The sequence below is a fragment of the Leucopleurus acutus genome (assembly GCF_964270905.1).
Source record: "Leucopleurus acutus genome assembly, chromosome: 16".
Classification (NCBI taxonomy): Eukaryota; Metazoa; Chordata; class Mammalia; order Artiodactyla; family Delphinidae; genus Leucopleurus; species Leucopleurus acutus.
This window is the reverse complement of record NC_139158.1, coordinates 83,901,614-83,918,945: the sequence shown is the minus strand read 5'-3', so window position 1 is coordinate 83,918,945 and position 17,332 is coordinate 83,901,614. Positions and strand designations below refer to the sequence as shown.

General features: G+C 47.0%; 1 protein-coding gene across 1 annotated transcript in view; it reads right to left on the bottom strand.

The window, feature by feature from the left end:
- ZNF831 (zinc finger protein 831) overlaps positions 1-17,332 on the bottom strand; it is a gene marked incomplete at its 3' end in the record, with an annotated part of 109,434 nt that overhangs the window by 33,739 nt on the left and 58,363 nt on the right. Inside the window, exon 4 of the mRNA XM_082856685.1 lies at positions 16,105-16,256. Coding sequence (XP_082712811.1) covers positions 16,105-16,256 — 152 coding nt within the window. The remainder of the gene's footprint in view (positions 1-16,104; positions 16,257-17,332) is intronic.

The window sequence follows — 17,332 nt, the reverse complement described above, 5'->3', positions numbered from 1 at the left end:
GTCACGGCTTTTGCACTCATTTCTTCCTGGCAGGTAGTCAGGAACAAACAAAAAGTTCCAGCCCCTGAGTAGGGGTTAAAAAGAATTAGAACTTTATCGGATTGATAAGAAAAGAGACAAGAGGGGGCAGAAGAGAAACAGCGCGGTTAAGGGAGGGGGCGTTGCACATTAACTATGATTCAGAGACTCAAATGCACCGAGTTCATTTTTCAATCTGCCTTTAGCGAAGGGGAAAAAATCAGGAAATTATAGAAAATTGAGAAACAAACATCTCCGGGAGTGCTTTGCACCCGGGGGTGCTTAATGAACACTTAATAATTTCAAACGCGAGTACTTAGAAAAATGGCTTTGGTCCATTCCCGGAATGCCAGGTGCCTCGTGGCAAAAAGGGAGAGCTGAAAATGACTGAAAATGATCACTAATGTCTGTGTGGAGGGGGGCACGAAAATTACTTTTTCGTGTCTCTGGAAGTCAGAGAAGTAAACAAGCCAAAATTTAAAGAGTTTTAGCAAAGGAAAAAGCTTGGAATGGAACTTTCATTCTTTTCCTTCATGTCTGAACTTGGGCAAGACTTCTAATTAGGATGGAGAACGGCCACGACATCCCCCTCCTGACCCCATGGGGCCACACTGAAAACTGGATGAAGAAAAACATTTGGAGGAAACTCCAAATGCTCAAGCAGGAAGCAATCCTTGTTGGACCAGATTCCCCACTGCTCCCTGCCAGCGTCCAACGGTGGGGTGAAGGCCGCCGTGAATGCATTTATTTAGAGGAAGACAGCGTCCCTAAGAAAGAGCTCATCGTTGCTAGGGAGGTGTGAGATGGGATGGGGCAGGAGCAGAGGATTATTCAAATCCCTTTGCCTCCTCTACCTCTGGGGCCAGTCTCACCCCGGCAGGGAGAGCACCATCTGTATCCAAGTGCATAAATTCATGTGCCCCCAAGAATTGGCTCAATACCGCGTAGCTCCCTAGCTGAAATGCACTGTTCCTTGATTCATCGCTTTGACTTGCAGATACCTTTCCCAGACCTGGGTGGAAATATAGCCCATGGTCCCCCACTGTCAGCCACGATAACCAGCACACCTACAAAGTCCTTTACAGGTGACACAGCATCTTTCCAACTCACCATCTCATGTAGCTTGAGTGTCTCAACAGTCCTCTGGAGAGATGAGTGGGATATTTCTAGACTGCCCTCATAGGCTTTTCAAGGGCTAGGTTAGCGAGTCAGCATAGGTGAATGTCTCTGACACCTGCGGACTCAGAAATGGCCCCATTTTACAGATGAGGATCTGAGGGAAAGAGAAGGGATGACCTTGGCCAAGGAAGTGGTAAGAGGAGAAGTCAGGACTCAAATGAATTCTTCTGACTCCAAAAACAAAGTTTCTTCCCCTGCACTACTCTTGGCCTAAGGGAGGCTGTGAGAGAGGGAGAGGGAAGAAGTATTTGGCTTTTCAAGGCTATTGTAGGAGGAAGCTGGGTGAGATGAAGTATCTGGCCTGAGAAGGTCCCTGTCAAAATACAAACAATAAAAACAGAACTGTGTTCTCAAATTCTAGCTAGAGGTTGAAACCCAACCTTTGTCTGTTCAAAGGGAGATTAGTAAAGACTTTTAGTTAGGCAGGTGTTAAAGACATATTAGCATCAAAACAAGACTTCCTTTGTGATGTAAGCAAGAGGCTTAACAGGGAATTGAGAACGACCTTCTCATTATGACTCCATGTAGTTGGTCTATATAACAGTATTTCCCCTCTAGGCTCCCTATTGGTGACACCATTCTGCCTCCCCTTGCCACTAATCCCTTAGTTAGAATTAACCCTAAAGGCCACCTGTCTCCAAAACCAAAGCAGCCTTGCCCCTCCTAAAGACCAGCTCGCAAGTGGAGGTGAAGGATCCAACAAGGTGAGCCCGGAACCCTTCATGATTTTGTCCCCCATCTGTAGGTCTGTTGAAATCATCACTTCCCTCTGATTCCATCTGTCTACCAGCCTTCGACATAGAAAATTCTAGAACAAGACTCCTTTTGTGGGTTCTGCTGAGAAGGGGCTCTCCCAACTCAAAGGTGAGGACAGTTTCCAGAGAGACCTTCCAAAGCAGAGCCGTCTCCACTTCAGGTTTGGGATTGAAGGTATGTGACTCTATGGCCCCGGCCTCCCACCTCCCCAGTGGAACCGGCCATGAGTGCACTGGCCACTTTGGTCCTCCCACCTTCTGTTGGCGCAGAAATCAGAATTCAGATCGCGTCGCCCCGTTTCTTTAGGAATCTGTTAGCGATTGCCGAGGGAAACACTTAGCGTTTTAGGTAAATAAGTAAATAGTAGTTAAGTGCTGTGCACCTCCATTTCCGGCAGTTTAGTGTGGATGGCAAAAACCCTTTATTATCCAAGGAGGAGAAGAGGAATGATGAAGAGTGACAGGCTGCGGGTCTCTGTAGGGGGCCGCGCTCCTCCTGCAGCGGGTGCCCCGATGCGGGGGCCTTGGGATGGGCGTCGGAAGCACGGCCCCCTCCTGTTTTGTTCCTGTTTATGCTAGCCCACTCTCCCTTCCACGCTCCAGCCGGTCTTGTCAGGATCGCTCATTTGGAAGCTTAATCATATCAGCCAGCTTACCGCATTGCATGTGTAATGACTTGTTTACCAGTCTGTGCCGGCTCCCTCTGCCAGACTGGGCTCTCCCTAAGGACAGGGCCGTGTTGTGTTCTTGTCTGCCTCTCGTTCTGCTCCCACACACTGCCTGGCACAGAGCGGGCCCCGCTAATTGCACAGGAACTCTCATCTATTTCACAAAGGTGTCTCGGTCCACCAACTGGTCCCCAAGCTCCTTGAGGAGAGGACTCATGGCATCTTGTGCTTCTCCCCCTCTCAGGGGGCATGACTGCTCATACACAGATGCTGAATTCCATTAAACCATGAGTAAGAGGCGGTTTGGACATCTGGGCCCCGACTCTTTTGGGAAACTGTCTCTCCTCTCCTCTTAAAGGCTGTAGCGGAGGTGGGCCCCAACCCGTCCCTCCATACAAGGACAGGGGCCGCTCAAATCCCCAGTGACTGGTTCAGGAGAGATGCCTACCCCCAACCAGGCCACCCGGCTTCAGTCTGGGGACTTGGGTTACGGAAAGGAGTCAAGCATGTTTGGCAGGGCAGGTACTAGAGGAGCCAGTGATGCTGACCCAGAAGAGCAGCCAAGAGATGGAGAGAAACTGAGTCCGAGTGACATCGCTGGTACCTCTGGATCCAGCCATGCCTGAAGCCCCCTTCTCTGTTCCATGAGATGATGAATGTTTCTGTCTAGGTCAATTTACATTGAGTCTCTTTGCCCCACACCCCAAAGAGTCCTTTCTGATACAGGCAGGCAGAGTTGAAATCTCCACCTCTGGTAGAGCAACTTTTCAGAGCGAGATAAGCAAGGTGTCTGTCTGGGGATAATCACAGCTTGCGAAGAGAACACTGCTATCACATGGGCAGCTGCGGCTCCACGAGGCTTCTCATTTTATTCCGGGAGCCTGGACTATGGCCCCAAAATCCCACACCAAACCAGAAGGGGCTGAGAACTTCATCACTCTGGCTTCTGTTTATAATGAGGAATGAAGACAACGCTCGGCCTTTGACTAAAGTCTCGCATATTACTGTCTGCTCTGTCGGGCTCCCGGGCGGCCTGAGCTTTCTGGGAGGTAGCTGAGTAACGCTCAGTGCTGGGCAGCCTGCAAATCAATTAATCTCTGCTGCAAACTGCTCACCGGGTCTAATGAATTGGCTCGGCACAGAGGAAGTCCTGTGTGGCCTTGTGTCCTCTGCAGTGACGGACCTCTCTCGGAGCAGACTAAGACTTCGTGCCTCGGCCGAGGAACAAATCTATTAATATTTGGAGAGAACATCAGATTGTACCCAGTGGACTTAAAGTTTGGTCAAGAGAAACTCACTTCTCTGTGATTTAAAAGCAAAATAGTCTACTCAGCCCTCCATGTTTTTTTCCACTGGATAATTAATGCCAGGCTTCCTCATGGTCTGTCTGGGGAATGGACCCCCCAGTGGGATGCAAGGCACGGGTGGAAAGGCCCTCCTGGCCATGGGCATTCGAGATAGCATCTTTTACCCATCTTGCAGATTTTTTTTAAGTTTGATAAGATCAATGAAAGAAGTACATGCTATTTATGGGAATGTGAAACAGAAAGCAACTTGGAAATATCTAATAAAAATGTGCGATGTAACAAAACTACAATGTGGTATCACCTCACACCGGTCAGAATGGCCATCATCATAAAGTCTACAAATAATAAATGCTGGAGAGGGTGTGGAGAAAAGGGAGCCCTGCTGCACTGCTGGTGGGAACGTAAATTGGTGCAGCCACTATGGAAAACGCTATGTAGGTTCCTCATAAAACTAAAAATAGAGAGCTACCATATGATCCTGCAACCCCACTCCTGGGCACATATCTGGAGCAAACTCTAATTTGAAGAGATACATGCACCCCAATGTTCACTGCAGCATTATTTACGATAGCCAAGACATGGAAGCAACCTAAACGTCCACCGACAGATGAATGGATGAAGAAGATGGGGTGTACATATACAATGGAATATCACTCAGCCCTAAAAAAGAATGAAATAATGCCATTGGCAGCAACATGGATGGACCTAGAGATTATCATACTAAGTGAAGTAAGATAAAGACAAATATCATATGACATCATTTATATGTGGAATCTAAAAAAAAATGATACAGATGAACTTATTTACAAAACAGAAACAGACTCACAGACATAGAAAACAAACTTATGGTTACCAGAGGGATAAATCAGGAGTTTGGGATTAACATATACACACTACCATATATAAACTAGATCCATCAACAAGGACCTACTGTATAGCACAGGGAACTCTACTCGATACTCTGTAATAACCTATATGGGAAAAGAATCTGAAAAAGAATAGATGTATGTACACGTATAACTGAATCACTTTGCTGTACACCAGAAACTAACACAACACTGTAAATCAACTATACTCCAATATAACATAAAATTTTTTTAAATGTGCAACATAAGAAAGACCCAGTGATTCTTCCTCTTGGGTCTTCCCTAGAGAACCCCCTGCTTGGGTCAGGGAGTCATGGACAGTGGGTCCAAAGAGCACGATGCCATAGTGAAGCACTGGCAATGATAAACTGTCCATTATTGGGAGAATGACTACCTAAAATTACAGTAGCCCCACCCCGAGAGACTCTGTCCCTACCTACACTGTTGAGATAGGTCTATATGTACTAGCAGTGTGGGAAGACCACAAAATGCTGTTGAGTTAGCCAAAAGCAAGTTGCACGATGAGATGGGCAGTGTGGTACCACTCACGTTAAACACAGACATACACACACACGCGCACACATGCACAGAAATAACGATCTGGCAGATGCCCTCCTAATTCCAAACTGTAGTTTTATCTGGGAGGGCCGTTGGGAATGGGGGTGGTGGTCAAAGTGAACATGAGCCTTATTACCATATTTTAAGGTGTTAAAAGAAGCATGGTTCATGATTAGACGCATAACTAAAAACTAATAGTTAACGTTTCTATTCCTCTAGGTGGAGCATCCCTTTTTTCCAAGTTCTTTTTCAATGCAAACCTGCCCAACCTGTTTCAGGAACTTTCTCATCAGCCTCCTAGGTATCCACTCTACCTAACCCGAGCCTCTCTCCCCCCTGCACCTACGTTGGTCTTCCCTCTGCCCTCCTCTCCTGCACCCACATCCACCAATGGCTCCCCACTCTCCTCAGGAGAAGGATGAGCCCACACCAAGGTCTCAGATGTGCCTGGTCCCTCCCGCCTCCTCTCTCTGCATCCTGGGCATTTCCCACCATCCCTCCTTCAGCCACAGAAGCCTCTGGGTCAGCATCTCAGACTCTTTTTTTTTTTTTTTTTTTGCGGTACGGGGGCCTCTCACTGTTGTGGCCTCTCCCGTTGCGGAGCACAGGCTCCGGACGCGCAGGCTCAGCGGCCATGGCTCACGGGCCCAGCCGCTCCGCGGCATGTGGGATCTTCCTGGACCAGGGCACGAACCCGTGTCCCCTGCATCAGCAGGCGGACTCTCAACCACTGCGCCACCAGGGAAGCCCCATCTCAGAGTCTTACAAATGCAGAGTTTGAACCTGCCTAGGAGACCTCTGACACCCCCAAGCTCCCACCCCCATGAGGCAGAAAAGGTTCAGTCTGCAAGCAGGGTCTTTGCAGAATGTTGGTCCATGGCCTCTACAGCCAACTCTGTTGAATGTAGAGTTTAAGTTGATACAGGTGAAGGCCTTACAAGAGTTGAGGAAATCCCAGATAAGACCGTAGAAGCCAGGGGGATCTTACTGACACAGAAAAGCGGATATGACAGCACAAGAAAGTCCCAGGGAGGGGCTCAGACCCCCAGTGGGCGGTGAGTCACAAGCTTAGTGTTAAATAAAATGGAATCACCCAGTGAGAAAGCTATTCTCCCTACATCCCTCTGATTAGGGAAAGAAGAACGTCTCAGCTGCATGCTAATATATCTCTAACACCTCCCTAACGCTTCCAAATCTCTTTTTAAGCAAAGGGAGTGTACCTAGCGCTCTTGGTCTTCTGCCCACAACAGTCTAGCTAGAATTTATTTACCAAGAAAATATTGTTCATAGCATTTTCTTTCTGTAACGTTCTCTTAATGGCAGGTGATATTGGCTTTCCATTTTTGGTGTCAATAAACATTTTTTTTTTTAATAAATGTATTTATGGTTTTTGTCAGTGAGCTTAAATGGATCACATAAGCAACTAACTGCACAGGTGACATGCAGATGTGACATTTCTGACTGTAGGAAACACCATGGACCCCCAGATTCATCATCTGGGTGGCCCTGGGCAAGTCACTGGATGCCTCTCTGAGTCTCAGTTTCTCCCTCTGCAAAATGAGAATGAGTCACTCATCACAAGTCTGTTGGGGGGATTAGATGTGGGCGCAGCTCCTAAAATGAAAGCGCCCTCTGAGTTTAGTTATTGGGAGATTTTTTCTAAAATCTCACTTTTAAATGTAGCCCCGAATCACACAGTGTTTACTGCCAGAAGCCACGCCAGCTGCAGGAAATTGCAAACCCAGAAACTCGGTGGAGTTCGTATCGTTCAATAAAGCATCTCCCTCAATCAATATGACTTCAGATGTGTCATCCGGGCACAGGGCCACGCTGGGCTCCTCTTCAGTGTTCCAATTTTAGTCCGTGTACCGGCAGAAGCAGCACGGCTTCCAATGTGCCCAGCAAAAGCCCGAATAATTAACCTCGACCACATCAGTGTTCTCCATTCAGTTCCACAAAATGCGTTTCTAAGGAAATATTTAAGAGTGCTCTTTATACCACGGAATGTTTTAATGTATCCCAGCATTGGAGGAAATAGAACAGGTCTCAGTTAATGGAGCAGGTCCTTTTAACACAAAGGATTTCAATAATAAAATAAATAAAAGTTGATATGTCATCGGCTAGAGAGAAAGAAATGTGCACATAAACACAGAAGCAGGGCAAACCTAATTATGAGATTCTTCTCTTGCAGCCCAGGGTCAATAACTGTGATATTAGGAAAAGGGTAATAGGGCTGTGGCTGCTGATGGGTTTTAAGCTCCCAGAGACTAGAATGTCCCACTTGAAATGCAAACAGCTGAATGACGCACTCATCCCCACCGTGCCCCACGTTCTGGAAAGAAAAGTATTCATTTCAGAGCGGTGACCTCATCAGGAGAGATGCATCAGGAATTGTATAACCACAACAAAAGAGGATCAGTAGTGGCTTTTGCTCAGGTGGTGTCACCCACTTTGTATGGACGTGTGGGTTTTTCAATTGCTTTTCCTAATGGAAAAATAACACTCAGACGCGAGAACACAAATGCGCACGCGCGCGCCCAGCACGCACTTGCAAAGCTGCCCTTCCTGAGTCCCTAAGACCCTAACTTGGTGAGTAAACAGCGGAGAGATCGTTTTCATAACAAGCTTAGTGGTGAACTTCCCCTTAAGCTACAAAAGATGGTCTTTCTCTGACCGTTAATTACACGGGCGTAATTGCCAAGTGGAGAACGGCCCCCCAATTCTTAAACTGGCACCAGGAAGACAGGTGCTCAGGTAAGATGAGAAACCGCCCCAGCAGGGTCCCATCACACATTTAACTTAAACCCTGACTTCTGAAACTCACTACCTCCTACACAGATCCAACATCTCAGTTAATCCCCCGGCAACAAGCCAGTCCAGTAAGACGTCATCACAGTTTCAGACACTTCATGCTGAAACCAAATCGCATACACCACGCGGCCAAGCGGGGACCTTTGAGAATTCCTCACCAGAAATTGCTGTTTGTTGTCAAAGCAGCCCAGATGGACGGACTGCCTTTTTTCTTTCCTTCCTTTCCCTCAATGGTCCTCAAACATGTTATGCCTGAGAATTTCTGCTCAAGAGTTGTAGACACCGTTCATACTCTTATGATGGATTTGTAGAATTTTCAAAGATAATTTTGACTACTGCTGGCTTTGGAAACACATCCCCCACTCAAGATTTGGTCCCGCTGTGGTGTAAGAGAGGACCCCAGGTTAAAAGACATCAGAGTGAACACCTGCCGGCTCAAAGCCCCCACCTTTGTCTCGCCAGAGCTCTCACCTGTAAAGCGGAGGTGGCGTTAGATGATCCTTACGGGTGAAGATGGCGATTCCACAAATTTGAATCTAGCAAGGGGGCAGGGGGAGCTGGAACTATTTTTAGATAAGGAAGTTTCTTTTATGAGGAAAAGAACGATGAAGTTTGCTTTTATGCTGCTTAGCCCACCGCCATCCAAACTCGATACCCACTGGATTCTTCCATTGCTGACACATCCCCAAAACACCATCAGGAACGAAACCTCCAGATTGCATGTCCCCTCCTTCATTCTTAAAGATTTGGGGGCTGGTTTTGAATGTCCTTTCAACTGAAGGTGAGCTTAAAGGAAGCTTAAAATAAGGAGACTCACTTCTGCTGTTCAGCTCAGCTGGTCACTCAACAAACACTACGGATCTGCTAGGCACCTTGTGCAAAGGAGAAGATGACTTATCAGCTGGGCAAACAGGGTCCTTAATAGCTGAGATCATCGCCACGGACGAAAGACCACGAAAAATGAATTCATTCACAATGGGGACCAAAATTTCACAGTAAACAGTGGAAAATTAAACTTGGAGAATTTCTCTTGAAAAACCATGAAACCTAATGTTGTGAAAATAAGCAGATGAACCTACAAAAATGAAAGTAAAACAAACTTCCAGTTTGTGGGTTATAATGACAAGCTATGAGCTAACTGTTAACATCAACAAAGGTTAATCGAACGTTGATGGGGGCAGAGTACATCTTTACACCAAACTATAGGGTAGAACAATGGGCTGTTCTTCACTTTCACATTTACTTTCAGAGCAAGATTATCGAGAGACACTTTTTCCCATCCCCCAAATATTCTAGACTTTCCTCAATTTTTCTAAGGGCTTCTCTTAAGCCTTTGATGTTCCCGTCACTCTCTGGAATGAGCCTCACCAGTTTTCTCTTACTCGTTACCTGATTCTGCCAATGGGAATGAATCAACCCAATGGTCACTCCCATCAATCTCATTAAATTCGATGTCTTGAGCATGATTTGCCGTTTCACTTGGCAATCGGTTTACATGACATTGTGAAAGTCAATCTGAAGGGCAGGGATGGAAAGTAATGGTAAGGAGAGATGGAGAGAGACAAAGAGAAGTGTTTGAATGGGGTCTAAATGTATCAGCAGTCAGTTTAGTAGGGACTGTTCTCATTCTGTGACAGTCACTGCCTCCCCAGCTGACCTCCGACTGGGAGGTGAATCCCGTGAAGAACGTCTGGATCACGAGGACTGTCCTCAAGGGGAGGCTTCCTCTCCTGGGCATATTCAACCACTTGAATATCTAAGAACCAGTTTTTACCAGTCCCTTCAGTGAAGCAGCTCAAGTGTGAGATTAAATCCACCTAACTCCACACCTCAGCCCTGGTCTGGAAGGGACCCTGGGTGAGGAAGGACTTTCTTTGAAACAGGAACAACCCTGCAGTTCTTAGTCACATTCAGCCTGGGGCGTCTGGTAAGTCAACGATACTTGATGTTTCCAAAGAAACTTCCAGCTCCCTCCACACCTTTGCTGGGAACTTGGACAGGATGGACCACTGAATTTAGGTTTTAAAACAGTTCACTCAGCGTCACTAATCATTAGAGAAACACAGATCAAAACTACAATGAGATATCACCTCACACCAGTCAGAATGGCCATCAGCAAAAAGTCTACAATTAATAAATCCTGGAAAGGGTGTGGAGAAAAGGGAACCCTCCTACACTGTTGGTGGGAATGTAAACTGGTGCAGCCACTACAGAGAACAGTATGGAGGTTCCTTAAAAAGCTAAAAATAGAGCTACCATTTGATCCTGCAATCTCACTCCTGGGCATACATCCGGAGAAAACCATGGTTCGAAAGGATACATACACCCCAGTGTTCATCGCTGCACTATTTACAACAGGCAAGACATGGAAGCAACCTAAATGTCCATTGACAGATGGATGGATAAAGAAGATGTGGTGTATATATACAATGGAATACTATTTTTTTACTCAGCCATAAAAAAATAATGAAATAATGTCATTTGCAGCAACATGAGACCTAGACATTACCATACTAAGTGAAGTAAGTCAAAAAGAGAAAGACAAATACCATATGATATCACTTATATGTGGAATATAAAGTATGACACAGATGAACTTATCCACGAAACAGAAACAGACTCACAGACATAGAGAACAGACTTGTGGGTGCCAAGGGGGAGAGTGGGTGGAGGAGGGATGGATTAAGAGTTTGGGATTAGCAGACACAAACTATTATATATAGGGTGAATAAACAACAAGGTCCTACTGTATAGCACAGGGAACTATATTCAATATCCTGTGATAAACCATAATGGAAAAGAATATAAAAAGAATATATATATGTATATAGATAAAGAATTTATAAATGTATCTATATAAAGAATATGTATAACTGAGTCACTTTGCTGTACAGCAGTAATTAACACAACATTGTAATTCAATTATACTTCAATAAAAAAAGTTAAAAATAAAATAAATAAAAGGCATGTGACATTCATAACAAACAAACAGAAGAATAAAATAATGCCATTTGCAGCAACATGGATGGACCTGGAGATTATCATACTAAGTGAAGTAGGTCAGACAAAGAAAGGCAAGTATTATATGATATCGCTTATATGCAGAAGCTAAAAAAATACAATGAACGTATTTACAAAACAGAAACAGACTCACAGACACAGAAAACAAACTTATGGTTACCAAATGGGAAAGGTGGCGGGGGAGGGATAAATTGGGAGTTTGAGATTGACATAAACACACTACTATATTTAAAACAGGTAACCAACAGGGACCTACTGTATAGCACAGGGAACTCTGCTCAATATTCTGTAATAACCTAAATGGGAAAAGAATTTGAAAAAGAATAGATATATATATATGTAAAACTGAATCACTCTGCTGTACACCTGATACTAACACAACACTGTAAATCAGCTATAGTCCAATATAAAATAAAAATTTTAAAAAAAGAAAAAAATTAAATTCAGTGGTATTGGAAAGTCAAAAGAATAAAAATTAAAAAATGAAAACGTTCAGTTGTAAGGAGAGTCTCAAAGATCCCAATCACCATAAAATCTTATAAATTAGGTCTCCATCCTTGATGACTCCTCTGGCCTTCTGTGTGCAGATGACTTCACAACCAAGCCATCTGTTAATTCGAATGATTAGTACCAAGCTATTGGAAGAGTTGAAAGGAGAGGGAAATTAAGCAACCTTTAAAAAGATATTGTTCAAAAGCATCCTCTCTCTCACCTTCGTAAACTATTGACAGGAAGTTTCTCCAAAAATAAAGAGGAGAAAGAATCTGTTACAATATCTTATTTTGGCCCCTGGACACAAGTATTCCTGTCTACTTATCTGAAAATGTTTTGCTGATTCTAATTGGCCTTCAAGGATCAGGACCAAAGGTTTTCCCTACCTTCGAATTGGGAAATTCCCCTGCAAAGGTTATTCTCAATTTCTTTGTTGGGTTCCCCCAAGTTACAACCCCTCAGGTCACCCAAAACAGATCACCCTATCATTGTCCTGCTGTGGAAACCAGGTCCTCCCCCCACAAAAATATACATGTTTGCATGCATTCACAAGTATACTCACGTGCACGCACGTGAGCGCGGGCGCGCGCGCGCGCACACACACACACACACACACCGTGAGGTCAGCTCCCTCACTGAGCAGCCAGCTCTGATCTCTCCAACCAGGACCTGCCAGGTCAAAGGACACAAGAAATTTCTTTGTAAATGGTGGGCGACCAAGGGCCATCTTTAGGTTCCTTTGAAGTTACAGCACTCTGTCTTCAAACACCCAACACTCTGAGTGCCTGTCACTCTGCTGTGAAACACTGGCTTTGGGAGATGGTGTAAATAAACTTCCCAAGCTCCTTTGATTTCCAGGTGGTATCTATTTTAAGGCACTCTACCACCTGCCCCCAACCCAGTGGTGTCCATAACAGCCCGTCCACTCCGGGCATGCTGGTTTACCCAACCTGCCATCCCTGTTCCCTCTCTGACACTTCAATAAGGAATGGGGGTGGCGGGGTGATTAATATTCCCCGGGCCAATGCTTAGACCACACCCCACAGGCTCACATCTGTCCTGAGTGGACATTGTGGCAGGAGGGAGCCCTTTGAAAATGGGCACCAGTGACCCAGACCTCTGACTCAACTGGCTGTTCCAATAACAAACATGAAAGTGCAGACATTTGTCACCACCCTGGGCTGCTGCTGCAACATTATTACCTACATGGAGGGAGGGGCACTAGGTTCCCAGGGGGATTCACATTACATTTGGCCTCTCAATCTTAGCTCCACATTTAGATTTCGTTTCTGGTTTTTTTTCTGTTTGGGGCTGGTTTTATCCCCCATTCACTGGAGCCCACAGTTTGCTCTTAGGATTTTGGTAGGAAAGGCCGATGTTGAGATCAGAAGTGCACAGAAGTGGGATTCTCCCAACGTGGAGGGAGCAAGGCCATTCCCCGAGGCCAAGAGAAGCTTGTAAAGGAAAGACGGTGTGGAGAGGACCATGAAAGATCAGAGGCTTTCCAGCTGGTCTCTCTGCTGGCACTGGGGTCCCCAGGGGTACCATGAGCACACGGCGTACACATGTAAATTAGGAAGAGGCAACAACTTCCACTGGAGGATGTGTGGAAAGGTGTCCCCCACCCCCTTGGGAGAAGGAGGAAGGAGCTCCTTGCTTTGGGTGGACAGCCCCACAGTCAGAGCAAAAGGCTGCACCAACCAGTGGCGGCTGGATTTCAGCCCCTATGGGCACCATCCACACAGCCACACTCAGAGGCCCTGCCCACCCCCTATCCAGCCGGCCACAGGCCTTCTTCCCAAAGAGAAGCGAATAGGGCCCCTTACCCAACACACCTGTCTCACGATCGGAGCTGCCTGTAGCCACTTGGACAAGACTCCCCACAAGTGTGAACACATCCTGCTGGGTGGTGGGCTGGGTGATCCCGTTTTAATGAATACATACTGATTTAAGCTTATAATAGAACTTTCCTGCCAAAACTGTTTGCACACCCTAAGAGCACAGATGATGGGCATTATTGTAAATTGAGTGTTCATGGGTGCTGCTGCCTTTTTCACTTAGAAACACATTTTAAGGTCCCTTCTGTCGGTTCCCAGATAGGGGGAAAGTTGTTGAGTGGTTAGTGGTTGAATCATGCCTCCCCCTCCAAGTCCTAAGCCACAGAACCTGTGACTGTGACCTTACTTGGAAAAAGGTATTTGCACATGAAATGAAGAATCTCAAAATAAGATCATCCTGGATTTAGGGCGAGCCCTAAATTCAACGGCAAGTGTCCTTATAAGAGAAACACAGAGGGAGATTTGACCCACAGGAGCACAGGGGAGAAGCCCTGTGAAGATGAAGACAGAGATTGGAGGGATGCGGCCACAAGCCAAGGATGCCTGGAGTCCCCAGGAGCTGAGAGACAGGGAAGGATCCTCCCCTAGAGGCCTCGGAGAGACAGCGAGACTCCTGGCCTCCAGAACTGGGAGAGAATACACCTTGGACCAAGTTTGTGGCAATTTCTTTGGCTGCCATAGGCAATTTTCTTCCCCAGTCCAGAAAGCCTCTGTTCTATTCTCCCTACACCTGAATTTCCAGAAGAAGCCGTCTCTCTCCCGAGAAAACTCCCCCTTTGGGCTCTTCTTCCAACCCTGACCTTGTCCTCTGCTAAACAACAGGCACACTGGTTACCACGCGCTCCACACTCACTTGGCACTCAGCACGCACCAGGTCTTAATGCACATATGCTTATTATGCTCAGGAGATAATTACAATCAACATTTATCACCTGCCTTGGGGTCTGTAAATTCCCTGCCGCACACGAGCTCGCTCTATCCTCACACTGAGCCATTGGGTGGGCAAGACCTCCATCAACGGCCTCGCTGCACAGACATAAGATTCCCAGGAGGGAGCTCACTGACCCGCCAGTGTCATTCCCCATGTGATTTGAGCAAAGGATGGACAGCAAGCCTGTCTGTCTGTCTTCACCCTGAACCACATTTATCCGGAGCAGGGACTGTCGTCTTTTCCCTTTCAGTTTCTGGCACGGAGCTTAGCAATGGAAACATGGAAGCTGATGGGAGTTTCCAGGAGCAGCTCGATTCAGCTCTATTTATGGTGCTGGGAAGAGAGCTGGTGGGAAAGCACTGCCATTAGGGACAAGTGACAGAGTTCTGGTGGGTTCTGGTGGGTTCTGCTGTGGAGGTGGTATCGCCCATGAACACCCCAATGGGCAGTTCCATTGGCTGTATCTATCTGACCAGGAGGAAAGCAGTGGAGTTCAAGGTGACTGAGCCACAGAAAATGAAGAAAGGGCAAAGCCGGGTGCCCTGACTGCACTTTTGTCTACACCCACTCAGCCTCCCCCCATGAGGTCTTAACCCTTGACGTTCCATAAAAAGACCGTGCGTTTGCCTTCCACAACTGGCCATCCAGTTGAGCAAATACCTACCTTGATTTAAACTCTCACTGAGAAAAAGACTAATCCTCGTCCTTGCCTGCCTACCAGAGAGGGCGTCGGGGTTGGAGGTGGGGGGTCGAGGGGCAGCATGGAAGCACCATCTGCCCGCAGGGGGCGCTGGAGCCACACAGAGGGGGAGGGGGAGGGGGAGGGGCCCCAGCCAACTGTCTCCAGGGACCAAAACCGCAGCCAGCAGGCAGAGCCCAGGGTCAGCCCTTGAGCCAAACAAACAGCAATCAGCCACAAAAGGGTGGTAATTCAGTCACCACTGGCCAGATGGGGCCGGCCACCTTCTCAAATATGGTCTCCATCTTCCCCAGCCAACACATTGCCAGCAAGGCTAAGGCTGGGCTCATGACTGCCAGGCAGATGGGAGGAAGGGAGGGAAATTGTGGGCCAGAGAAGTTACGCGGCTTGCCCTCGTTGCCCAGTGACTGCACCTTAAAATAGCCCTTTTCCAGGAAGCAGCCTCCATTAGTTCATCCTTTGTTTGTTTCCGAGAATGATGGAGAGGGCCCTGCTCACCACCTCCCGTGGAAGCATGTTCCCTGCAGCTCTCACGTCGTAACTCCTCCCTATTCTCCTATCTCACATTCATTCAAAAGCCCATCCACTGACCCATTTTAGCCTCACAATGGCCCTGTGGAAAGAATCCAGTGAACTTCCTCTTTAATGATGGGGAAAAGTAGAGGCACCCAGAGTTCCAATTCAGGTTTTCCAGGTCCTGGAGGGAATCTGTACTTGGACAGGGCTGAGCATCCGTGGCCAGTACTTGAGGACGTTTGTTGTCTTCTCAGTACTGGATTCTCCATATCCTCACCCAGGACCCTCTCCCCTAGCTTAGGGTCTCGACTGTCCCACGTCACCCCACATGCATCATCTCCCTGCTGGACTTCAGGCTCCGGACAGCAAGGATGGCTGCTCTGCTCATTTCATAGCCCAGCAGCCTGGTGCCCGGTTTGGATGCACCTCCAAGGAGAGCCTTACCTGCCGTTTCGGAAGAAGCCTGCCCACAGGTCCTGCGTGGGGCCGGGCCCTCGGATGGGGGTGAACGGCCGTCTTTTCTCAGCACCCAGTGTGGCTTCCTCAGTCTGCTGGCTCTCAGCTGGAAACGACTTTGCAAGAAATTCCCTTTGTACCTGGGGGACGAGAAGCACATGTGCAGTGATCAGCCTTGAGAGTGTGTCCGGGAGCTCACAGGCACAAAAATCCAAGACAGGATATGCCCAGAGGATAAAATCCAGGTCCGTGTGGGAAGCCTGGGAGAACACAGGGACGTGAGGTCCAGGCAGCTCATCAGCTGTCAGGAACCCCTTTTCCCTCCAATCTTCATTCTCCCGTCAGGACGTGGGGATGAAAACAGGACGCAACTCAGGCGGCCGTTGTAGGGATGAAATGAGATAGTGCCTAGAAAATGCTTCCCACACCACTTAGCACACAACAAGCGCTTAATAAAGGTCAGTTGCTGTAATTAAATACTGAATTATATGGTCTTGACTACTTACTAAACAGGCTGTCCAGTAGAACTATCCACAGTGATGGGCGTCTTCTATAACCTGCATGGACCAATACGGTGGCCACTAACCACAGGCAGCTCTAGAGTGAGTGAAATGTAGTTCACGTGTCCGAGGAACTGAGCTTTACATTCAATTTCATTTTAATGAGTTTAAAGAGCCACTGGTGGCTAGTGCCTACCGTTATTGGACAGGTCAGGCCCAAAGCATCTCCTCTGAAAAAACGGGCATCACACATGCTACCCCTAGAGAAGCTCTTCCAGATCATCTGGTCTATGTAAAATAGAAAGCTAGTGGGAAGCAGCCGCATAGCACAGGGAGACCAGCTCCGGGCTTGTGACCACCTACAGGGGTGGGAGGGAGGGAGACGCAAGAGGGAGGGGAGATGGGGACATACGTATACGTATAGCTGATTCACTTTGTTATACAGCAGAAACTAACACACCATCGTAAAGCAATTATACTCCAATAAAGATGTTAAATAAATAAAAGGTGAAATAAACATTCAAAAAAATATAATAATCTCTAAAACAGAGCCTTCACATCCCAGGGGGAGGGCACGAAAAGGGTAGAGAAAGAAAATAGTGAGCTTCTCAGAATCACTATTAGAGAAATGCTAATCAAAACTACAGTGTGAGACTTCCGGGAGGATGGCGGAAGGGTAAAACGCGGGGATCACCTTCCTCCCCACAGATACACCA